The 25,420-nt window shown below is 37.0% G+C and overlaps 1 protein-coding gene across 3 annotated transcripts; it reads right to left on the reverse strand.

Moving 5' to 3' along the window:
- Nucleotides 1-425: 425 nt before the first annotated feature.
- Nucleotides 426-25,420, reverse strand: LOC131068480 (protein MODIFIER OF SNC1 1). 3 transcript variants are annotated; one of them, XM_059218391.1, is made up of 10 exons: nucleotides 25,245-25,420; nucleotides 22,550-22,632; nucleotides 10,001-10,075; nucleotides 9,785-9,829; nucleotides 7,135-7,531; nucleotides 6,800-6,896; nucleotides 6,548-6,634; nucleotides 4,995-6,413; nucleotides 4,483-4,958; nucleotides 426-4,376 (listed from the first exon to the last, which is right to left on the reverse strand). In XM_059218391.1, exons 2-10 carry the CDS (start codon nucleotides 22,582-22,584, stop codon nucleotides 1,233-1,235), a joined length of 5,775 nt encoding a protein of 1,924 aa, XP_059074374.1. In that variant the 5' UTR covers nucleotides 22,585-22,632; nucleotides 25,245-25,420; the 3' UTR covers nucleotides 426-1,232. The 3 variants fall into 3 exon arrangements, with proteins under 3 accessions (XP_059074374.1, XP_057859643.2, XP_057859644.2); XM_058003660.2 differs by having other exon boundaries at nucleotides 4,483-6,413; XM_058003661.2 differs by lacking the exons at nucleotides 22,550-22,632; nucleotides 25,245-25,420 and having other exon boundaries at nucleotides 4,483-6,413; nucleotides 9,758-9,829; nucleotides 10,001-10,015.

The following is a 25,420-nucleotide window of genomic DNA, read 5'->3' on the forward strand; positions in this document are numbered from 1 at the left end:
ATCAATATCCAGCATAAAAAATATCATAACAAAAACATGTTAATTTATCCAATGAAGATTTAACATACTAAATCATCCAAAAATTATTAATATTAATAACCCCAAAGACAATCCAATCAAGGGCCGATTTTAAGAAATAGATGCACACCCAAAACATACCAAGTTTGTCCGTGTAGAAAGGAATGTGCAACCTAAGCGAATCTATGTATGCAAAGAGAATAATTGGTGCCCGTAAATTCATAGTGATGACTCATGCAATGCCTGTTCAGAAAAATGAATGTATATTATAGGCCAGTACATGATGCATGCCATGGCAACAATGATCATAGTTCATTGCACAATCAACAACATAAAAAAAATGGAACCCCAAACGAGTAGATGAGTGATTTTGATGTAAAGCTTGCATCAACATGAGATCCAGTGCAAATGGGAAAAAAATATTCATTGTCATACGACTTTGTAACAAATAATGAACCTTTCTGGTTCACGAGTCAAACAAATAACTTCTTGCATGTTAGATTTTTTATAGTTCAGGTGTCCATGCCCCAGGGTGCACTACCAATACTTTTCAATCCAGGCAAAAGCCTCAGAATCACTACATCCAAGCAAGAGTTGGAAGTAGGCAATACCTCGATGTGCAAGATTTTGTCACCACAGAAGAATAAAAAAAAACTTTACACTATTCTTCCTCTGATGTTAATGTTCACATATACATCATTCTGGGGTACACACCTTCAAAGAAAACGAAGGATACAACTCAAATTCTGAAGCATGTTCTGACATATTTTATGCCCAATGTCAGATTTACTGATATCAAAAGTTTTACTTTAAAAAGCCGCCTCCTTTTTACTGTGATAACTTCACTGAAAGAAGCCAATATTCATTTGGCCTGACAAGCAAGGCTTAAAAAAAGCTGTACAGCACACAAGATCCACTGATTCAACCTCCAAATAAACATAGCCCTGAGGAAATCCTAATCTGAGCCAGAAATGCCAGCTAGTACATACATCTCACAAATATCACTAGAAGTGTGTTCATAAGACAATATTAAGACCTAACAGATAAAGCACAGATTAGCAGGAAAATATAGCATAGAAATAAAACCAGAAGCTTGCAAGAATAAGTACTGAAGCACCAACTTAACCAACTACTTGATGTGAAATAACACCTCCAGTGGCATCAACAAGCTGACGCTGCTTAGATGGATGTTCGATCTTACTTCCACTCCCTGATTAATTTCCTCTTAGACCAAAGCTCCCACCACCACGTCCACTGGAGCGACCACGCCTAGCATGGCTGTGGTCTCTACCACGATAACCGTGACTACCTCTGTGCTCACCTGACCAGGATGAACCACCATGTGGGGTAATGCTAGGGTTTATTTCATGGTTATCACCATTTCTAGATGCCAAACCTGCCTTTGGTTGATAGAATTCTAGAGGTTTTTGACTTGAGATTGGCTGAGAATGTACTTGTAAATTTTGTTTGGTCAGATTGCTGTTTATTAATGGTTGCTGTTTGCTTGTATCTTGTCTATGATGTTGGCCAGCTCCCAAAGATGACTCTGAATTCCTTGGTATAGAGGTATCATGCTGTTTGCGGCTCTGCACATTAGCAGTTTGGGGATGTTCTTCATATCCATCAGTTACTCGTGTACCAGATCTTGTGCCAGCCCCAGTTTGTTGCCAATGGCCATGATTGGCCTGTCGACGCTGCTGATATGACATAGAATTTGCAATTTGTTTAGGCTGTTCTTTGTCAGTTGTTTGTCTATCTGGATGTGTCAACTTCAATTGCTGCTGGGATAAACGGCCAGTATGTGTTCTATCAACATCAGAGTTCAGATTCTGATTTTTCCCTTCAAATTGATTTGGTGAAGCAGGTACCTGCTGCCCAAAAGAATGCTCCTGCAACTGATGCTTCTTTGTTGATGATAGTGGTCCTTCCTGCTGATCACAGATAGTTTTTAGATGTTCAGGCACTCTAGTTTCCGAGTCATGTTGCTCCTCATTCGAATCCATCTTTAGTTGGTGGGTATCAGGTTGGCCAGAGATAAGTTTTTGATGCAAATGGTGCTCTTTATGATCTGCTGACCCTTGTGGCTTTGGAGTCCATGCAGATGACCTAGGTCGCTGATGAACAAAACTCTGTTCAACACGGTGATTTTCCTCACTTTCCTCACTTACTCCAGTAACTCTAGTGAACTGATGGTTTCCTTCCATATAAACTTGGCGACCAGAAAACTTTTGTGACTTTGGACGGGACCTGTTTGCCTGATAGAAACGTTGGTCATGCATGTTCTGATCTCTCTTATAAGCCAGCTGAGGTTCCTGATCCTTTGCAGAATTGCTTGTCTGCAAATGAGGCTCTGATGCAAGTTGTGTACTCTGCTCTGCTTCACATTGAAGGATTTGTTGCTTGTTTGATTGAACAGCAACAGAATTTGGCAACTCTTCAACATGTCTTGGTTTTTGCAAGTCTGGCTGGTGTGGTTGAGGATGAATTTCAATCCCTTCTGACTTGAAACCCTTTGTTTCTATATGAGTGTGCCTTGTTCTGGAGACAGTCACTTCATTTGTTTGCAAGGGCAAAGCACTTTCACCTTCAATGCTCTGGTGAGTATGAGACACCTTAGTATTTTCTCGGATTTCATTTGAATTTCTCTGACGCCATGAGCCATTTTGCTTTCCCTGCTTTCCAGATATATGCCCTTTATTTTCACCAAAGGACGAATGTTGCTGTTGTGTTTCACTAGTAACTACATTTTTCACCGCACCGTGCTTGTTTTTCTGATCCATTTGATCTCGAGCAGAAAAAGATGACCCAGCTACAAAATGTTGGCAATTTTCATTATGTTGTGCTTGCTCCTTTGCAACAGGTTTTGGAACATAACGCTCTATTTCAGCTCTCTTATTTCTAATCGGGTTTTGTACTACCACTTCACTACTGTCAACTCCAGAAGGTTGTACCTCAATTTGATCCAATTTCTGCTTGTCATTTGTAGTAACTTGATGATTTGCTGCACGCACTGGAGCCCACACTCTACCTTCACTTACCTGAGATTTATCAGACACTCTTGCTTCTTGTGATACTCTATATGACCGCTTTGGAAAGTGAGACTTCACTTGAGTAACTCTTCCAGTAGAAGTATCATCTGTTGATTGCAATATTCGATGATCTACCACAGTAGCATCCACAGTATCATGAGTCACACTCGTATCATTTCCACCATTTTGTACAGAACCTAGTTCAGATTTTATATTCTGTATCTCAACACCTTTCTCCACTGCTTTGATTGTATTACTAATTACTAACCCTCCTTCATGTTTTGAATCCCCAGAAATGCTATTTGGTTGCAGTGCCACAATGTGATCATCGTTTGATGACCCTGTTGAACTCACAGTTACAATTGACTTATCAATCTTATTCTTGTTTTTTGCATTTTTGCTATATTTCTTCTTGCGGGATATCGAACCATCACCTCCACTGGCAATAGTGTCAGAACTCTTCTCAACTATACAACTGCCTGGTGCTTGCAACATGTTACTCTCACCAGCTAGATTGACAGAATTTCCACTATCTGGTGAAATGATCTGCTCTGTTTTATCCAAAATAGATGATTGAGAACCAGAAGATTTTTGCTCAAAAACATATTGTTTTGCCTTCTGACGGGACCAAGCTTGTTTTGGAAATTCAGGCTGACTGACTTGGCCAGCAACTGAAGAAGAATCTGAACATGTTACTTGAATGTCCTTTTGCAAAGCTTCAGATGTGCTTGGTGAAGTTAAAATAGAAGCGGACACTGGCACAACCAGTACAGGAAGCATGGCAGCATTTTGCAGAGAACTAGTATTAGGATTATTTTCCCTTTGTTTCAAATGGCTCTTCTGGTCATCTGTTTTCAATTGGTATTTTGGATCTTCCCTGCTGACATTGCTAGACCTGCGATAATTTTCTCGTTTGGACCTATCATTTTTCCCACTCTTGACAAGGGCATCACTAGCACTCTTTTCAAGGCTTCCTGGAGTTTCAGATGGCTCTGAAACTTGAACTGGAGGAAGTTCACACACAGCATTATTATTAAGAACATTGTCTGCTTCTCTCAGATTGTCATTCTGCTCCCCATTATTGCTGTAACTGCCTGCTTGATGTTTCTGTGTATCTTCAGATACTACTTCCGATCCACTGAATGTTGCAGATGTCATGTTTTCACTTCTAGAATTTCCCACATCCTGAGGTGTTGCAACCCCCAAAGCCCGCCTATTAAGCTCTTCTAACTTTAGAAGGGCCTTAGCCTTCTGTTCTTTTATCCTCTCCTCTTCTTCTCTTAGCAGCTCCTTTGCACGTTGTGCAGCAGCTTCCTTCAACTTTGCACGCTGCCAAACACCCAAAGATTATACTTAACAACTAACATCAATCCAAGGTCAATCCAACACCATGAAATCATACAATGAAAAAGAATAAAAGTTTGTGAAGATTCACCTGTGCCTCATAATCATGGGAAGCAGGACACTGCTGAATATGAGATTCTCCAGCTGGTTTATCTCCAAAATCTTCAGAGCCAGTTAGAGCATCATCTGCTGTGGAATAAGTAACTATATGTCTATTACCATGAGCACTGTTGGGTTTCGCTGCTTTTAATGCTGACTCCACCACAGGCAGTTTCCTTTTCCATTCACTGTCTCCTTCATGGGCATTAAACCTGCCTTTGGTTGTATTACATTCTTTTTGTAAGGTTTCTTGAATTCCTTTGGGTCCTTGAGTACCGTGCGCTTGCAGGACTGCTCCTTCAGAATCCAGTGTATTTTCTGTTCGGTGATTATCACTGCGCTTAAGTAACTGAACTTTATCACTGATCTTGGGAGTTTCAAGAGATAAATTATTGGACCCTGATGCACTGGATAAACCACCTTTTAATTTAACAGATGTATTTGATGCTAAATTTCTTTCTGGTATAGGCATTGCATTTGATGCTAAATTTCTTTCTGGTATAGGCATTGCAACTACAGAAATTCTATCAGGGCCATCTGTGGAAATATGTTCATCAGATCCTTTCAATGGTGTTACCAATGTCTGTGCCTCTTGGCAAAGAGCATGGTTCCTGCTTGTGGAATAAGATTCTACTTTTTGTTTAGATGCCTCCTCTCCAAACTTTACATCCTCTAGCTGAAATTTCTCAACCGTCGCTACAAATTTCTTTTCATCTTGGGGTAAGCCACCAACTTTCAAGTGATGTTCCAATCCAGTCTGAAAATGATCCACCGAATGTGCAGCCCTGTTTGGGTCAATTTCAGCACAATCACGCTTCCTTTCCTTATTCAAATCTTCAAGCACGGAGGACTTGTAAGAATCCATGCCATCTTTAGTTTTAACTTGAACGTGTTTTTTATCACTCAAGTTTGTCTGCTCAGCTACCCTTGTAACATTGGCCCCTTTCTCATGGTTGCTTTCCAAGACTGAAATCCTGCTATCTTCAAATTCTCGACTTGATAAAGCCTCTTCATCAAAAACAGGTTTGGAAAAATCCATTTTCTCGTCACTACTAACAGTACCCCAATTACGATGGCCACTAAGAGCTGTTCGTGAATTGTCTTTCTCACTTTGAGGATTTCCAGCAGAAAGAGAGGAGTTTCTCCTTGTATTTGAATCCTGGGGATGAAATGGGCGACTATTGTCACTAGAATTATCCGCATCTTTAGACATCCACACATCAACCTGCTTTGAGTAAGTCTTATCTGTCCCTTCAGAAGCAACCCTACCATGAGATGTCAAATCATTTTGTTCTCTTGATAAAGGAAGCAAAGTTGCTGGGCGCACACCAGATCCAGGTCCATTATATTGAAACCGAGGCCCATCAACAGGATGACCCTGATAATGAGGATATCCACCATACATACCAGGCCCAGCCCCCATCCTTGTCATTGCCATCTCTCTTTCATCAATGTTACCATAGTGGGAACTAGGGATTCCCGGAGGTCCATAGTAACCATCAAAAGGTAGTTGATTAGGATACAAACTATTGCCAAGAGGAACACCAGGACGACCTGCCACCATAGGTTGTGCCATATATGGACCATACATTTCACCCTGTCTTCCATACCCACCAGGTCCATGTGGCCTTTGAGCATATGGTACGGGTCCATATTCAAATGCTGGACGTATATAACCAGGTGCTGTGAATGGAAACCTGACTTGTCCACCAGGAGGACCATAGGGAGCAACTGGAGGTCCAGCCCTATGCCATTCTTCTTCTGTTAATTTTGAAGCTGTGCAGTTATTAATCCCATCATCATAATGCCAGGAATCCACTGTGTGTACAAATGTTTTCCTATGAAATCCTTCCTTGGGTGCATGTCCCTCATCTGGAGCTAGCATATCCCTAGGTCTTCTATCCTTACCTGTAGATGCTTCATCTGAAGTACAAAGCAAATTATAGTTACAGATTAATAAACATTGTATGGTTCCTAAAAACAGCAAGGCCTACACAAGTAAGACTTTTGTCATTTTCCTGGGGCTTTGAAATTGGACAAAGGACTAGGATTCTCACCATTCCAATCAGCTAGAGAAGGCTTTAATTTCTCCTTTTGTGCCAAACCTTCAGAAGTCGACATTGGTCGTGTGGTGGAAGCATTGCCTGCCATCATTAGCGTTTAAATAAGTGGCTCATATACACTTTCACAAGAATAAGACAATTAGGCACAAAAAAGAAAAATGAGACAAAAGCAGAGTTTATGTAATGCAAGTCATATTATGGTACAGAATATGCAAATCTTTACTATGTTTCTGAAAATTGGTATACCATGCTGTGGACGCAAATCTGGGTTCTTGTCAGACCCAAGAGTCGGAAAGTCAACAGATGTCAGAGTAAATCGAGCAGGCTGAGGATGATTTTCTCCCTGAAAAAGTGAAATGACAAACAACCAACAACAATATCTTTTGAGATACCACCATCACATTGAATTTTGAAATGATTCGAAAACATTCCATTAAAGAAATCAAATATGAACAGACGAATTATTAGTGAATATATTGGTAGGAGAAAATGCACTCTATTAAAAACAATTAAACACGAAAAATGAGCTTTCAATACTTCCATCCAACAAAAGTAAGTCTTACAATCTCAACAAGCATTACCAGCTTCTGTGAAGTTCCAGATCCTCCCCATGGAACATTTGATTCAATTGATGAATCTGCAAAACGGGAGAGGTGTGAACTCCCTGGTCTTGATTCCGCACTGCAAGGACGAGTTAGCGTTGATTGTGAATGACCCATGCCCAGTGCCCCTGATGCAGATGAGGGACGGCTCAATCCATAGCTCCATGCATTTGGAGTAGCAGGTTCATGAGAATGGTCACTTCCCGCAGTCGATGGACGAGTACCACTTCCTCCAGATGAAGGACGAGCTGTACTAACATTTGAACGGTTGCCCCCCACTCCAGCATTAGCAGGAGGTGATGAAGAAAATGAAGCAGCTCCCCAAGCATTAACAGTAGTAGGAGGTGAGTGGCCAGTGCCCCAGCTAACAGTACCTCTGAGAAAGATTTACGTTGTAGGTATCAGTATGGAGTAAAAGGTCTTTACTTAAAGGATCTAATATAGAAATAGAACTTGTAAGTTCAATGCATTACCGTGTAAGATAAATTTCACACAAAATATTACAATATCTGCAATGCTATCGGTATAGCATGCACTGATATAGAATAAATTTGTTAACTTTCTTACACACAAATACCCAGTTTCAAGAATTAGATATTCAAAAGCAAAGAGAATAAAAAGATGTGCCCAATATGTGTAGGGGTTAGTAAGACATTGCAATAACCATCTTAAGGACTTGCATGCTAAAGTCTGCTTCTGGTTTAGCAATGTCAGTGCGCCATTATAAACATTCTGAAGTAATTGAAAACTCAAGTTCAATATGAGATACACACTCAGGAAATTGTTTTCAGGTGATATGACGCCCAGATTTACCATATTTGACATGATTTGAATACTCACCATGCACTTGCAATTTATTTTTGCAGCCAAGTAATTTGCCCATTAACTCATATATCTGTGCTTTGTCAAATTTTTGACAAGATTTGATGAATACTGCTGATTTTTGTGAAAGAAATGAATTTTAGTTATTTTTAATTTGCAAGTTTTTGCTAAGTCATCAAGCCAGATTCAAAATTAGCTCTTTAGTTTTGCTGAGTCACAAGTTTTGGAACTCTCTTATATTATTCATCTTCCAAATAGAAACAGAAGATATATGACTCATGGCAGTACCAAAGGCAAGGAAGACACTAATACATCAATCAGAGAAATTGGAGCCCAAACCATGTGATACATGGACGAGGAACTTGTAAGTTACAACAAAATATAAGGAATATATACATGCTATACCTATGAAAAATCCAAATAGGCATGCTCCAGTAACTCGTCTGAATTATTTGTCATGGGTGAGTGAATATATGCTTCATATATCAAATATTCTGACTATTATCCAGAAAATACCATCGGACATCAATTATTTCTTATCGCATGCTTATATATTAATATTAAATGATTAGCTTTGTGAATTTATGCCGAAAAGTCAGTAAAAGTTCCAAGTAATTTCGGATGTATCAGACTATCAGTAACCTGAGTTACCGGGTTCGGCCCCCTAGACCCCTGGTACTGGTCCTGTCCGGTCCGGTCCTCGTTTGGGGTTCGGGTCCAGTTTGCCTGTGGTTCGGACAGGGTTCGTGATTCACAGGCCTGGTTTGAACTAGGGCGAACCCAAGAGGACCCAGATCAAACCCAGGGGTCTGACAGCCCAAAAATGGAATTTTTTTTTTTGCAAAATTTAATTTTTTTTGAATTCCACTACATAAAAAATTAAAATATGACCCTAAAAGTGAGTTTTAAAACATTAATTTGGCTCATTTCACACAAGCAACATGACTACAAGCAAGGGGAAACGAAGATGTGGGATATTGGGCCAAAACATACTGATTTGGATGATTTTACTTCTCAGCTTGTTGCATTTGATGACTCAGATAGCGAGCAAACTTAAAGTGCAAGTGCAAGTGTAAGTGGCATTGGCATTCTCATTGATTCATCTAATGTCAATGTCAATGATGAGGAGGAGGAGAATGAGGATGATGAATTAGAGAATCAATTTGATGATCAAACTTTAAATTGTTGAAAGTTGAAACAATAATACTTGAATACTTTATCATTTTGATATTAAACTTGATGTATATGATGTTGTTATGGTATGATCATGATGCTATGATTACAAGTTTATGTTGGTTTTGTTGTTTATATGATGCTATGTGACATGCTAATCTTAATTCATGCTTATAGGCTGCATATATATATATATATATATATATATAATTTACATGTTTTTGTACTAACGAACCCAAACCGTACTGGCATACCGGTTCTTCGAACCCGAACCAGCAACCTAGTCAGTAAAAGATAATATACACATGACAAGCAAAAGAATAACTGTCAACCCATAGCACTGTGACAATGAAGAGAATATGCCTGAAACAAAATTAAAAAGATCCCTATTCAGCTACACAAGTAAACTTATAAAAACATTTCCCACTCTACAAGTAAATTACCCTCAAGCTGTATGACAGGCTATTCTCAACATAACTTCTTCAATAAGGGAAGAACTTCTGAATATCATTTAACAGAATTGCTAAGCAAAATGCTAAATAATTCTAGGTGTGATCAACTATCATTTCAAACTGCAAGTTATAAAGTATCAAAAATTCATAATTACAAGTTGGTCGAGTTCTCATTTTCTCACTTTGGAACAATCTCCACATTTGGGTCTAGTCCACGATTTTCCAACCTGTATAACATGACACAGAATACTAAGCATGAATAATTATGTAAAAATGCCTACAACATTCGCAAGGGCAGATAATGCACACATCACATTTGCCTGACCTTACAAGGAAGATGCATGATCATACATATCATTTAAATCTCCCTAGAGTTATTTACAACTAAGAAACGATACCTCTGACTTGGTAGATTTAGTGGTTTTGGGACTTTCCCCAAAACAGTCATGCCACTCCTGCGGGCAGAGACCCCCCTACACCAAAATTAATTAAATACAAACATTAGCTCATCTACAGAAACAAATTCTTATGAAAACCAAAACAAGGATTGAGAAAATCTTATTCCATAAACAAAAGACAAATTAAAATATCTTACTACTAGTTTTCATACTTAGCTTACAGGATCCAAGTCACACATGCAGTCAGTTGGATAAGCAAAATCAACATATACTTTCAAAAAAAACAATCAGAACCAGATATCTGAATGAAAATTAAAAAAAAATAATATATGCTTTGAGTAAAATTTACATAAACATCAAAGAAACTTAAAGAAGAAATGTATGTGATAGTAAAAAGCTGTACCCAGAGAAACAAATTAAGTATCCGAGCCCAAAGCTACAGGCCACAAATTTAACAAAAAGTACAAGGTTTAGGTTCTTATTTTCCAAACCAAAATAGAAAACATCAAAAAATTCAATACAAAAATACAATGTCCTATGCATGCTTCCATCAGTAAAGCTGTGAATCTGTTAACATCCATTGGAACTGAAACATGAATAAGTTCCTCAATAAACCTTTAAACAATAGCAGTGAGCTTTTGCTTCACATGGGAAAAAGTGGTGATTCAACAGTAGTGAGGAAAATCAAAATTTGTAGGATTGCAACTGAGGATAAAGAACAGCATTACAAGTTGCATTGTTAACTATAAGCACGAAATATCAATTGATTGCCAAACTCTCCCACTCATGGCAACATAGCAGAAATTCTGGATACAAGAAACCTCATAGCTTAAGCGCATTTGAACAATAAATCTGTGTTCCATGTGGATACATCACTGGCCCTAAAACTGCTGTCCCAAAAACTCTCTAAGTCTTTGAAATGTTTCTGAAATGTGCTGCAGTAATTGACAAACAGCTGGGCAATCTGTAACATTCCTGAATCATCTGGGGCAAGCCAGAATCCCCAACAGCAAGGCAAATTTTTATGATGTTTTAAAAAAGAAATCATTCATGACAATAATAAAGGATTGTTAAATATATCTTGACAGCTTTATACCAGCAGTGTAACAGCAATAAAATTAATCACGACAGCAGTGACAGCAGCAACAGTATTATAAAAGCAATAAATACAAGATTCAGATTCATAGCTAATGACGAAGTTATATAACAGCTAACACTAACAGCAATAATTTAAATTTCTGATTTTATTGTTGAAACGTTACCAAAAGTCTCAAACCTAAAAATTTTTGATATGTTATTAAAGTCAGTTAGTATTGTCAGTTGCAAAAGAGATTAAAGGTAGCCATGGTCTGGTACAGTTTAGTACTATGTGAGAAGTGCAGACAAACAAAAAAAATTGGAATTTGATTGGTGTGCAGAATTCTGCAGATATCGTCTAGCATCGTTTTGACAGTGGAATGTCATACAGCTGTCCTCATCCCCAAAACGCCCTGTACATAAGAATAAATTCTAATAATAACGAAAGTGGAGCATGTTGTTTTTGCATTCTTTGCTAGCCAATTTATGTGCCCACAGCAAATTTCTCTCTGAATAAAAAGTCAAGTACACCCACACAAAAAGTAGTTACAGCAGAAGCTGCCAAATAGAATTTAATAATTTACAGATTGTGAACCATTTCCATTTTGAAGGGAATATAAGTAAATAAGTGATGTAAAGTACTTTGCATATAGGAGGATTAGCATTTTCAATATACTGAACAAACATGTAGCAAGCACACTAGATTCACTAGCGAACATGGTTTGCTAAAGGCACCCAGTTGCAAATCTCTTCCATTTGGACAAAAAAGTACAGAGTTTGAATTATAGACAAAGAATTGCTTGATGGGCAACCCCTATATTCTACCACCTTAGAAGATTTTAACATATATTTCAATTCAAGAACATAGCTTAACATTGATATCTTGAACCCATAGAATATTCCACTCAATTCCATTTAACTCTACGACAGCTAAGGCTGTACTGATTGAAAAAGTTCCATAGATGGAAGATTCTGCAAAAACTCGCCAACTCAAGAAAAACTCGTGATTCTGTTTTGCTCCGAAGTATTTGCGCTAAAAACTTGCAGATAAAACTCGCTGAGCATCTAACACCTTGTGCAACTTGTCATCACTGCCCCTCAAACCCATTGGGGTCTCCACTCTCAAAAACCCCACTAGTTATTAGGATCTCGTCATATAAAAAAATTAATAACAATGAGGGTCTGGGAGTGGAGACCAGAATCAAGAAGACACCTAATTTTATCACTATCATAATATCATTGATCAAAGATGAAATATCATACTAACAGTATCAGGGATTCAATTGTAATTATTAGAAATTTGGAAACTCTCCCAAAGTTTTCACTAGACCAGGGAAAAGGAAGATGTATAATGCTGTAATATGCAACTTATGAATTATGCTGAATTATGATGATGTTCGAAGGCAATCATCATAAATTCACAATAGTTGTCAGCTAACTATTATATCAGGATTCCACATAAGGATGTGATTTTCTACTCAATTTGCATTCAAATCAATCAAATTTAATAGAAAACACTTTTGTACTCATTTATGGACTCACTAGATACATCTTGCCATTGAATTAATTACGTATTTTTCCTACGTTGCTTGTTTAGATTCAAGTTGACCAGTACAGAGACAAAAATAAGTCCCCACATTCAGCAAAGTTGGGTATAGTGTAATACTATAAGTATATATCATATTAAAAATATATTAATATATAAATATAAATATTATATATTAATATTATAATATAAATATTAAATACAAAATATTGATAAATTAATATAAATATATTAATAGCATATCCTCCTATATATAATCCTAGCACAAAAAATATAAATCTCCCAACATACAATCCATGGTAACTTAATTTTTAAAATTTTATCGAAAAATGCTAACTTTAATAGTTTTATTTAAAAAACTTAATTTTCATAAAATATTTAAAACATAACTTTAAAATACCCAAATGAACTCAGTCACTTTTCTTCTCAAGAATGCCAACGCAAGAAAGAAAAGGACAAAAACAGTGGCCCAGAAATAGAGAATGATTCAGATGAAACCCTTAACATGATTCAAATATTTCAGAAGGCAAAGACAAGGGCAGAGGGAGGAAAAAGACAGCACTGAAGGCAGCAGATAAAAATAATCAGAAGTTGCTTCAGTTTGACAACATCCAGCCCACAATAAACAACGGCAGACATCAAACTCAAACAGCTAGCACTTAAACTTTGCAATAAAACCTGAGTAAATCATTTTTTCAATAAAATCAAAAGCCCTGGGGCATTTTTTAATGAATTTTTTTAATTCTGCAAATTTCAAATAACTCCTTGGCAGATCATATGGAGGACTGGAGATTAGAATCTAGCATACGTATCTTAGATAAGATAAATGTAAAAGGCACTGTGAGATATCCTTACTAAGGCGCCTATCTTTTAATCAATTTAACATAGACAAGTGGAATAAATAGGTGCCTCGGAAAGGTTATCTCTTGGCATCTTTTACATAGATAGTAAGCTAGTTTAATTTTCATTATTTTAATTACAAATTAAAAAATTATAAATAATTAAAAATCAAAATCATAAAACCAAAAAAAAATAACTAAAATGAAAATATTTTTATTAATCTGTTTTTCTGTTTCTATAGAAAATCAAGTATTATTATTTATAAATATAAAACTCAAAACAATAGAACAAAATAAATAAATTTACCAATATGTTTAGGTAGTTATTGTTCAAGATATAGCAGCGATAGAGATCATCTATGCAGTGTCCTGATTTATTTCGTCTAAGTATCGTCTCTTTAGCTTCCATTCTCTTCTTGCCTTGGTTGCTGTCGGTGACCCTTCATGTTGCTACGGCTGTCGGTGGAGGTGATGTGGCTGTCGGTGAAGGTGATGAGGCTGTCAGTGCAGGTATAACTGCCCGTGCCTTTCCCTCTCCCTTCGTGTGACTCTTCACTGGGAATTCCGATGTGCTATATTGATTATTCTTCCTTGTCTCGTTTTCTTCTTCAGCAGTTTCAATATCGGCTTCTCTCTTTCATTAAAATCGTGTGATTGTGTCTGACAGATTAGAGATTTTAGGTGTTCCTTCTGCATACAGAGTTTTCAGATTTATGAAGGTTTTGGATTGTATGCAAGATGTATCATCTAAGTTCATTCTTATGATTGATTTGTAGAAAATCAAACTCATTTTATTGTAATTGATAGTAATCTGAGACTATCATCACTTGTACTCTTTTCTGAGATATAATAAAGTTCATTTTGAGTGGGCTGGGTTTTTCACCCTTAGGTGGAGGGTTTTCCCAAGATAAGGGCTTGTGTATTTGTGTTTCGTCCTTTATATTATGTTCTCAGTTTTCTATATCCTAGTTCAAGTTTTAACATGGTATCAGAGCGGGTCTAGAAGATCGATCTAGAACCAGAATTTTTAAGTTATTTATTTCCTTCAGTTGTTTGCCTTAGTCATTCAGAGCAGGTCTAGAAGATCCATCTAGAACCAGAATTTTTAAGTTCTTTATTTCCTTCAGTTGTTTGCCTTAGTCATTCATTATGGTGAACGGATTGAAAGTAGAACATAGACTATATGGTTCATCAAATTTCTCTTCTTGGAAATTTAGAATTTTGATCACTCTAGAAGAGAATGATCTCCTTGACTATGTCTCGAAAGATGTAGAAGAACCTTCTGCTGATGCAGAGAAGGTTCAATGGAGAAAGAATAAGACCATGGCTAAGAAAATTCTGATTGATTCTGTTAAGGATCATCTGGTGCCTATCATCTCTAAGTTGGATTCAACTAAGGAAATGTTTCAAACTCTAAAGAATCTTTATGAATTCAACAATACTAGCAGAGCTTTAGCCCTTAGGCGTCAACTGCTGCATGTGAAAATGTCTAGAGGAGATTCTGTTACTTCTTATTTCATGAAGATTTCTGAGTTAAAAGATCAGCTCAGTGCAATTGGAGATACTTTTGCTGATAAAGACTTGGTTATGTTAGCTATGAATGGACTTCCCATCTCTTGGGAATCCTTCATTCAAGGCATTAGTGGAAGAGTTGATCTTCCTAAATTTGATAGGTTGAGGGCAGATTGCATTCAAGAAGAATGCAGACAAGAAGCAAGAGGTTATGGTCGCAAATCTCATCATGAAGATGATCATGTGCTTGCTGCCCATGCATCTAAGGGGAAAAGAAAGAAAGGTAACTTCAAAAGATTCAGAAACAAGAATGATGAGTCAGCCCCTGTTGCCAAGAAAAAGTGGAAGGACCTTTCTAGAATTCAGTGTTTTAGGTGTGACAAATTTGGTCACTTTGCCAGAGATTGTGTTTCAAAATCTAAGCCTCAAGCAGCTGCCGCAAATGTTGAGAATCCTTCTCCTCAAAAAGAGTCAAGTGAAAATTCTGAAGGATTCTTATTTATTTCTGCACTTTTTAGTAATGTTCCTACTAACTGTGATACATGGTTGATAGATAGTAGAGCATCTCGTCATATCACTGGTTTTCGTGAGCACCTTTCAAACTTGAAAGAAAAAGACTCTCATCTTCAAGTTATCATTGGTGATGATGCTTGCTATTCTGTGAAGGGTGCTGGTTATACTTCTTTTCAGTTGGACTCTAGTATTCCTCTTCATTTAAGTGATGTCCTATTTGTTCTTGGTGTTAAGCAGAATCCAATTTCCATTTCTGCATTAGAAGACAAAGGTTATCATGAAGTTTTTGCTGATGGAAAAGTACTTGCATGGAAGAAGAACCCTAGTATTCAATCAGCTCATATTATTGGTGTTCGTCATGATAGTCTTTACAAGCTTTCAGCTCATCCTATTCAAGTCTTAGCTCATGATTCTTCAAGTTCAAGTGAGTTGTGGCATAAAAGATTTGGTCATTTGAATTTCAAAACTTTGTCTTCAATGGAGAAGGTTATCATTGGTCTTCCTAAGCTGAATCAAAACCATGAAGGTGTTTGCAAAGGGTGTGCTCTAGGTATGAACATTAAGAGCACCTTTCATAGTAGTGAAAATAGGGCAAAGAATGCTCTAGAATTAATTCATTCTGATTTATGTGGACCTATGTCAATTGCTTCTCTTAGTGGTTTTTGGTATTATGTCACCTTTATTGATGATTTTTCTCGTAGGTGCTGGATTTACTTTCTTAAGTCCAAAGAGTCTGATGAAGTGCTGTCCAGATTTAAAGAGTTCTAAGCTCTAGTTGAAAATCTATCTAGCAAGAAAATAAAAATTCTTAGATCTGATAATGGAGGAGAATATGTTTCTGGTATTTTTCATAACTTTTGTGTTGAAGCCGGGATTAAGAGGGAGTTATGTGTCCCTTATAATCCTCAACAAAACGGTGTGGTTGAAAGAAAGAATAGGACAATTGTTGAAGCAGCAAAGGCTATAATTCATGACCAAAGTCTTCAAACATTTCTTTGGGCTGAGGCTTGCAGGACAACAGTTCACATTCATAATCGTAGTCCTCATTAGATTCTAAACAACTTGACTCCAAAAGAAGCTTTTACAGGTGTCAAACCAGATGTAAGTTATTTCAGAATCTTTGGATGCCCTGTTTATATTCATGTTCCTAAAGAGAAAAGATCTAAATTAGAACCTTCAAGCAAGAAAGGCGTCTTTGTTGGTTATAGTGAATCTTCAAAAGCATATAGAATCTACATTCCAGGACAAAAACAGATTGAGAACAAGAGGGATGTTTCTTTTGATGAAGATATAGCTTGCATGAAATTCAAAGAATCTAGCTTAAAATCTGATAAAGAAGAATTTGAACATTCTCAAGATTTAGATACAGCTGATCCGAATCCATCTTCAAACATTCAGAGAAAGTTTACAGATTTAGAAGATCATGTTGATTCAGCTGATCCAATTGATCCAGTTGACTCTATAGTTACATCAACAGGTCCCAGTATTAGTTCAGCTAACAAGAAAAGACCTTTGTGGGCTAGACATACTATGGAAGATGCTGAAAAATATGCAGCCCCTCGTGGTACTTTCAAAGAAAGCAAAAGACCTCACAAGTTTGCTAGCTATGTATCTTTGATGATTCATATCTTAGCATCCAAGCCTTCAGATGTTGAAAAGGCTTTAAATCAGCAAGTGTGGAAGGATGCCATGATAGAGGAATATCAATCTATTACGAAAAATGATGTATGGGACATTGTTCCAAGGCCTAAAAACAAATCAGTGGTTTCTTCTAAGTGGTCGTTCAAAATCAAACATGTCTGATGGGAGTATAGAAAAGTACAAGGCCAGATTTGTAGCCAGAGCTTTTTCCCAAAAGGAAGGTATAGATTTTGAAGAAACCTTTGCACCTGTAGCACGTTACACTTCTATCAGGACTATCATAGCTGTTGCAGTTGTTAAGGGTTGGAAACTTCATCAAATGGATGTGAAAACAACCTTCTTGAATGGTAAAATTGAAGAGGAGGTTTACATTGAGCAACCAGAGAGCTTTATTATTCACAATAGAAACTCTCATGTATGCAGGCTGAAAAAGGGTGTTATATGGTCTTAAACAAGCCCCTCGTGCTTGGTACAAAAGGATAGACCACTATCTTTTAAGCTTGGGTTTTCTAAAGAATGATGCTGATCCAAACTTATACTTCAAGGTATGTGATGATAAGGTGCTGATTTTAGTACTATATGTTGATGACTTATTTCTCACTGGTAATGATGATCTCATTGTCAAATGTAAGAAGGATTTAGCTTCAGAATTTGAAATGAAGGATCTTGATTTGTTACATTATTTCCTTGGACTTGAAGTATGGCAAAGACCAAATGAAATCATATTGAGTCAAGGTAAATATGCAGTTGATATTTTGAAAAGATTTGACATGTTAGAGTGTAAGTCTATGGTGACTCCTATGGAAGTAAATCTAAAGAAATTACATGATGATGCAGCTACTTCAGATTTAGTTGAGCCTACTATATATAGACAATTAATTTATACCTTGAGTCAGTTCATGTGTGAACCAAGGCATATTCACCTTGTGGCAGCCAAACATATATTGAGATATGTACGTGGTACCATAGTTTTAAAACTCGTGGACTCACCACGGACTCGCAAGTCCATGGGAGCCACGAGTCTCCTCGCCTCCTTGGCGAGTCCATCTGAAAGACTCGCGAGTCTTTTGCAAGGACTCGCACGAGTCTTTTGCATGGACTCACGCGACCCAGAAAAAACGTCATGCAAGTTTTAAAAGTGAGTTTTTATTTTTATTTTTTTGCCTTCATTTGGCGTGATTAAGGGAGTGAAATATCTCATGAAGGGTCTCTTTGCCAATAGAAAAATAACACCCGACGCCTATATAAAATATTAAAAGTATTTTTGGCCTCGCGGGGCGCTGCCCCTCGGCCCCGCCTTGTATCGCGACATGGGAGCGCGCAAGGGGCGCTGCCCTCAAATCCCCGTCGAAAAATATAGGGGGAAACTGCGCTGATGGAAGTAGTGAAAATTTAACCTCCGAGTCTGATTAGGCTCCATATAACAACATAATTAGCATTGAAGAAATCTGGGTATTTAGATTTAGTATTTCAAATTTCAAATATTGCGCGTTTGTAGATCATATGACGTGTAATGTTTCAATTATGGCTCTTATGTTCTCTAAATACATTAATTTCTTTATGTTTTTTTGTAAAACTACGGTTGTTTTTTTGCCGAGTCTTTCGCAAGTCTTTCACGAGTCCGAGTCCAAGTCCAAATTTTTGGTTTGCCGAGTCCGTGGCGAGTCCGAGTTTTTAAACTTTGCGTGGTACAATTGGACTTGGCTTAAAATTTTCTTCGTGTGTAGACCTGAAATTGCAGGGGTTTTCTGATTCAGACTGGGCAGGCTGTGTGCATGACAAAAAAAGCACTACAGGTTGCTGTTTTAGTCTAGGTTCAGCTATGATTTCTTGGTGCAGCAAGAAACGATCTTGAGTTGCACAAAATACAGCTGAAGCAGAATATGTTGCAGCATGTGTGGCTGCAAGAGAAGCTGTGTGGCTTCGGAAATTACTTGCAAGCTTGTTTGGACAGCTTTTGGAACCTACTGTGATTATGTGTGATAATCAAAGCTGTGTGAAACTTTCAGTTAATCCAGTATTTCATGATAGAAGCAAACATGTGGAAATTAAATATCATTACTTGAGAGACATGGTTCAGCGAAAAGCAATTGAACTCAAGTACATTTCTACAGATGAGCATACTTCAAACATTCTCACCAAGCCACTTCCAAGAGTGAAGTTTTGTTACTTCCGAGAAAAGCTTGGTATGATGAAGAATGATGCACTTGCTGAGAGAGAGTCTTAGCTTCAGTGATACATTGCCTGTGTTTGATGAGTTCTTCTTTGTGAGAGAAGTTCGAGGTGAAATCCCTTGTTTAATGAGTTCTTCTTTGTGAGAGAAGTTCGAGGTGAAATCCCTTGGCTAATGAGTTCTTCTATGCGAGAGAAGTTTGAGGTGAAATCCCTTGATCCACCCTCTGGGAGTAGCTATGGTGGAAGTCGTGTATGACTTTATGATTTTTATTTTTTGGTTTTATTCATCCTCTAGGAGTAGCTATGATGAATATTGTTATACTAAGATAACAACTTTATTGAATAAAAACTGTGATGTTTTTTTGTTGACATCTTCTGAGTTGCAATTATGTGTACTTGTCATATGTTGACATAATAAAGATCTCTCTCTTGCTAAGTGGGAGTGTTGAAGATATAGCAGCGATAGAGATCATCTATGCAGTGTCCTGATTTATTTCGTCTAAGTATCGGCTCTTTAGCTTCCGCTCTCTTCTTGCCTTGGTTGTTGTCGTTGACCCTTCATGTTGCTACGGCTGTCGGTGGAGGTGATGTGGCTATCGGTGAAGGTGATGAGGCTGTCGGTGCAGGTGTAACTGCCCGTGCCTTGCCCTCTCCCTTCGTGTCTCTTCACTGGGAATTCCGATGTGCTATATTGATTATTCTTCCTTGTCTCATTTTCTTCTTCGGCAGTTTCAATATCAGCTTCTCTCTTTCATTAAAATCGTGTGATTGTGTCTGACAGATTAGAGATTTTAGGTGTTCCTTCTACATACAGAGTTTTCAGATTTATGAAGGTTTTGGATTGTATACAAGATGTATCATCTAAGTTCATTCTTATGATTGATTTGTAGAAAATCAGACTCATTTTATTGTAATTGATAGTAATCTGAGAATATCATCAGTTGTACTCTTTTCTGAGATATAATAAAGTTCATTTTAAGTGGGCTGGGTTTTTCACCCTCAAGTGGAGGGTTTTCCCAGGATAAGGGCTTGTGTATTTGTGTTTCGTCCTTTATATTCTGTTCTCAGTTTTCTATATTCTGGTTCAAGTTTTAACAGTTATCAGTTGTACAGAATACAGATGGTGGAAATATGAGTCAGTAAGATAACTGAAGCTTACTAAACATAGCTTCTCATACAAGGAAAAAGAAAATAAAAACAAGCGCCAAAACAATTCATGTGTTCCACTTTCACCAACCATATTAAGGATTACTTTCGATTATCCTATATTTTTCTTTAAACCCCCCGTTAAAATGTAAATTGTTATTCCAATTCCATCAACCTCACACTGCTAATGTGTGGTGGGTGCAATTAATGTCCATGTGGCAAATCTATAAAAAAAGCAGTAGTAAAAATGGATTTTAATTTGAATGCCATATGAGATTTTCTGTTTTGGGTTTCTATATACACAGGTTCTCACTTTCACTCCCACTGTGGCTGTGGAACACCTATCAGAATGAAAACATTTATTCATCCAGGGCACTGCCGGGCAGCATAACCAGGTTGTCTGGGCTGTGCCCAGGGTGGATCTCTTAAGAGGCCTACTTCGACAAACAAAATCCTCTCAATTTAGCTACAATAATATGCATCTGATAAATCATATAAGAAAAAACTTAAAACATAATCAAATCGCATTATTGTTACATTAAGTTGCCCCAACCTTGCTCTTTCTCTGCATTTCAGTATTTTATTCATTATGTATTTCAATACCTCACAAAGCCAAATTCAAAAACAGCATTGCAATGGTTCAGTGTTTCATTCTACGGAGATGACAAATACAAAAGAGATTTTTAGTCTGGGCAGTTTATTTTAAATTCTTGGAAACCCTTTGGGTATGCCTATACCCAAGCTGGACCTGTGCCCATATCCAACAGAACCCAGTAACATAGTGCGAATGGATTAGACCCAGAATTATACATAAACAAAGGTAACTTTACAAATCCTAAAACATAAAGATCAACTGAAAAATTCTTTGATATAATGCACACGCTAGTGTACTTTGCACAGTATGAACTTTGGAAGTGGATAAATATGTCTGAAATTAACAAACTGTTGTCACAATGAATATTGTCTAGGTATTGCAATGTTGTACATCTTTGGGAATGAATGAAAATGCATCAATACACTGAAAAGACCAATAAATATTCTCAGTGGACTTAAAAATTAGAGAAAAAATTCATAAAGGTAGAAAAATGGAGAGCACGTGGACAATAACGGCCAGAGCAAAGATATGGACAAAAAACCTGTGTTACAGGTTCACCAGTAACACCTGACGAACCTAGAAGAGTTTGGGCATTCCCATCCCAGATCAGATCCAGCATGGGTCCCTAAGCCTGATCATTTAGCCCGGTACATCTAAATAGCCAGGTTCGACCCACTCCATCAGTGAACCCAGAAGGTCCCACAGATTTTTTATAAATTAAAAATGAAACCTTACCATCCCTAAACCCTAAAAGTGCATTTTTCGAAGAATTTGGAGCTTGGTTAAAAGGGGTACAATTATGAAAAATGGCATGTGTCATGAAGGTCCCAATTGCCTCAAAGGCATTAATTTTGAATTGGTGGCTCCAGACTTTGCGATGGGCCCCGTCCCTACACCCTTGATCCCACAGCATCCTTCAAATCCATGATCTAGTTTTAAAAAGAAGAAATATAAAAAAAACACTCAAACTTCTGTGACAGATGGAAATGTAGCATCTCTTTCCTGAGTTTTTGAATTTTTCCATTTCAATTTCAAGTAACTGAGTTCCATTTATACTTTTGGTTTACCAAGTCAATCACAATTCCAAGAAATACTGCTATGATACAACCCATTTTGATTTACCTGTATTATTTATGATTTGACAGGTGGCATTGCATTATCAATTATCAGCTGTGTAATCCTGTATTCAATTCTCTTCATTTTGTCCAGATTATGGTGTTAAATATGATATAGTGTACAGCTAGCTGTACAAAGCTCTGCCAAACCTTGGCAAAAATCATTGAACCACTAAAACAAAACTGGTAACGCCGACAAAAAAATTTTAACGAAAGATATTAATATAAATGCAAATACAATAAAGAGAAGAAGAACCAAATTATTTCTATCAATCTAGAAGCAAAACAAAAAGACAACAGAGAAACAAAAAGGCATCTAATTACAGCTCAACGGTTTAAGCAAACAAAGCAAACAAAAAACAAGATATAGAAAAATAATGCAACTGCTACCTTCTTTCTCCAGTTAACATGGCTGAAGTAACCATTTACTCCGGCAAGTTGCCAAGGCTGTTCAGATCCTCCAAGTAAAGAGCCTGCAGCAGACAGACAATAACATGAACTCAAGGTGCACTATAGATTGCAACTTTACATAAGTAGTGGAATTTCATGATATGAAAACTACGTTAAAGGATGTTTATGCATGCTCTTATAAACAAGAAAACAAAATGTTCAACTGCCTATATTAATAAATCTCATAACAACTTGCACGAGATAATTTCAGTGCTATAGGGATCAGCAGAACTCATGCACTTTCTTGACCTTAGAAACACCACAAATAGAGTGGAGGAGAGCAAGTCAACTTCACAAGGCCTGCAGCAATTGGCAAAGAGAAATGGCTACAAAAGCAAATCTGAGCAGGATTCTAACTTGCTCATCTGTAAAGTAAACAAAAAAAAATGCCCAAATTGGAAATCTAAGAGTTATCCAAGATAATATCATATTGTGAAATCTCAATTTATCAATTAGTATATTGTTCATATGTTGCAGATCAATTAGTTATTTTGTGATCAATTACATTGCTAAGAAAGGGATTACGATCACCAAAAGAATCAGTAATGTGATTATAAATTTTGACGATGTCTCCCTTATCAGTAATGTGATTATAAATTTTGACGATGTCTCCCTTAATGTTAAGGTACATCTTGTTGCTGCCCCATCAATTATTGAATGGCTATGGTTTGGAAAGGGAAAGGCAATGGTTTTTCTCATCTTTTGCAATCTCTAAGAGGTGTTTGGACTGTACTTATCACCTTTAATATGTCTCAGAATGTTCATTAATGTTTGAGATGGGTTACAAGTTGGCCTGGCCAAGTTTCTTTTCCAAGAGGTTAGCTTGTCTTCCTTTATTGTATCTTCTCTTTAAACTTTTAGCAAAACAGTTGATCTCAGGCTCTGTTAATATCTGAGTGTCGTTTCTTGCACTGCCAAACTTGATTGTCTGGTTTTAACATTTTATCCATAGACATCAATAGGGAATGCTCTAGTTATGCAGAGAAGGTTGCTTATTTACCACTTATATAATATATTAGTCATTCTTGACAAAATGAAGTGGAGGTAGGAGATGATATAGATAAAATACCCAGGAAGTTGATTAACCAGAACAAATAGCATTCCCTTAAAAATTGGAGGCGAATTGCATCTCCTAATTTGAAATAACATTAGAAAATGAGAATCAAATCTATAAATAAGCTGGTTTGACTGTACAATTTTCAGTTTTCTGCCAATGTTCTATGACAACTATCTTGTGATTAATGTAGTAAAGATTGGGATAAATCTTTGATATATGAATATCTTGTGTAATCCCATTTTTGGCTAAATTTGTATAGGGCTACTTAATTTGATAAGGCCAAAACATATCCACATACAGAAGTTACAAATTATGTACCTACATATTCTTCATGGCTGATACATACTCCAATACTATATACCGGATATTGTTCATTATATGGAAGTTGATAGAAGCTAAAAGTTTGGTCATTCAGGTAACAGTGCAGCAATAAGCACTAGCCCAGTTTCAAATTCCGCAGGACTGCAACCAGCGACAATGTTGATACAAAGACAATATATAAAATGGTGGCAATTATAAAAAAGAGATTTATTTTCAATACAAAAGAAATGAAGCTGAGAGCTCCAAGGTAAATCAATCACGTCAGGATTAGATGGCCTTTGAAGCTGTAAATATTTAAAGTACACAGAGCCTATGGATAAATTACCAAGTACTCCTCCGTTTCTGAAAAATAGAACGAAATCATCATCAAGGGGTGTGCCATTGTATTTTATTCAGGCTTGTTATTCTTTAGAACGGCATTCATGGTGAAAAATAAAATAATGCGAGGGAACAAACAAAGCACACAATGTTGTTACTGGAAAGGAAATATGCCACAAACATCAAATATGGTGCGGCCAGTTGGCATAATTGCCTAACCTCCATTTGCAAGCAAAAGTTAGAAAACAACATTGAATAAAGAAGCATCCACAACCTCAAATCAAGCAAAAATGCGACTGAATCACTAAATTAAGGGGGAGAAGTCCTACTTCGAAATCAAAGAGTATATGAACTCTATCCTGAAATATGACCTGATAGCTTCATCCAAAGCATGTCCTAAGTTAAGTTTACGCTAGTACCAAAACAGCAGCAGAATTCTTATCGGAAAAAAATCACAAACCTTTTGCTAAAGAAACCTGAAATGTTAAAATAGGTTAACTTTCCCTACTTTTCCCCTAAAGCAAATCAATACCCATCACCTCACCGATAATCTTGGCCAAAATTATCCCGCTCTACCCTAGGTTATATTTACTCTCTTTGCAACCAAAGAGCCGTTTCCTAGGGTTAATAAAATTTGCGCTCCAACCATCATGATTTGTTTCTCTTTACCATGTTTTCTTTCTTTACTGTGTTTATGTGCAGCATGATCTAGGGTCAAATAAGCCTTTGCCTTGCAGAAACCTACGTTGAATTCCAGTGTGATTTTTTCTTTCCATGTAGAAAAACTTCGTGTTTATATAATTCAATCAATTTATCATTAACCGTTAAAGATTTGTGCAAAATCAGCTCCAAAAACGTAAATTTAAAGTTGATGCTGATGAACAGACGGTTCGAAGAAAACAAATTTAAAGAACGTAATAAACTAGGGTTTAAGAGTACCTGACGGCATAGAATAGAATGGAAGGGATGCCGAAGAAGAATGATGTCCCCACTGCTAAAAACCCTGTTGAGAGGCCCTGCTCAAATGAATAAAAGGATCGGCAAATTATACAAGAAAGATCGTGGGGGCTTTACTGTTTTTTCTTTAATGCATTCAATGTCGCCGTGTGTGATTG

This window comes from Cryptomeria japonica, chromosome 3 (genome assembly GCF_030272615.1).
Source record: "Cryptomeria japonica chromosome 3, Sugi_1.0, whole genome shotgun sequence".
NCBI classification, from domain to species: domain Eukaryota; kingdom Viridiplantae; phylum Streptophyta; class Pinopsida; order Cupressales; family Cupressaceae; genus Cryptomeria; species Cryptomeria japonica.

Coding starts and splice junctions, on each gene's coding strand:
- LOC131068480 (XM_058003660.2), bottom strand. CDS start 22,584: ATGGTTACTTCAGCCATGTTAACTGGAGAAAGAAG. Junction 10,076..22,549: donor ATGTTAACTGGAGAAAGAAG/GTAGCAGTTGCA, acceptor ATTTTGGTGTAG/GGGGGTCTCTGCCCGCAGGA. Junction 6,635..6,799: donor AGATTTGCGTCCACAGCATG/GTATACCAATTT, acceptor TAATGATGGCAG/GCAATGCTTCCACCACACGA.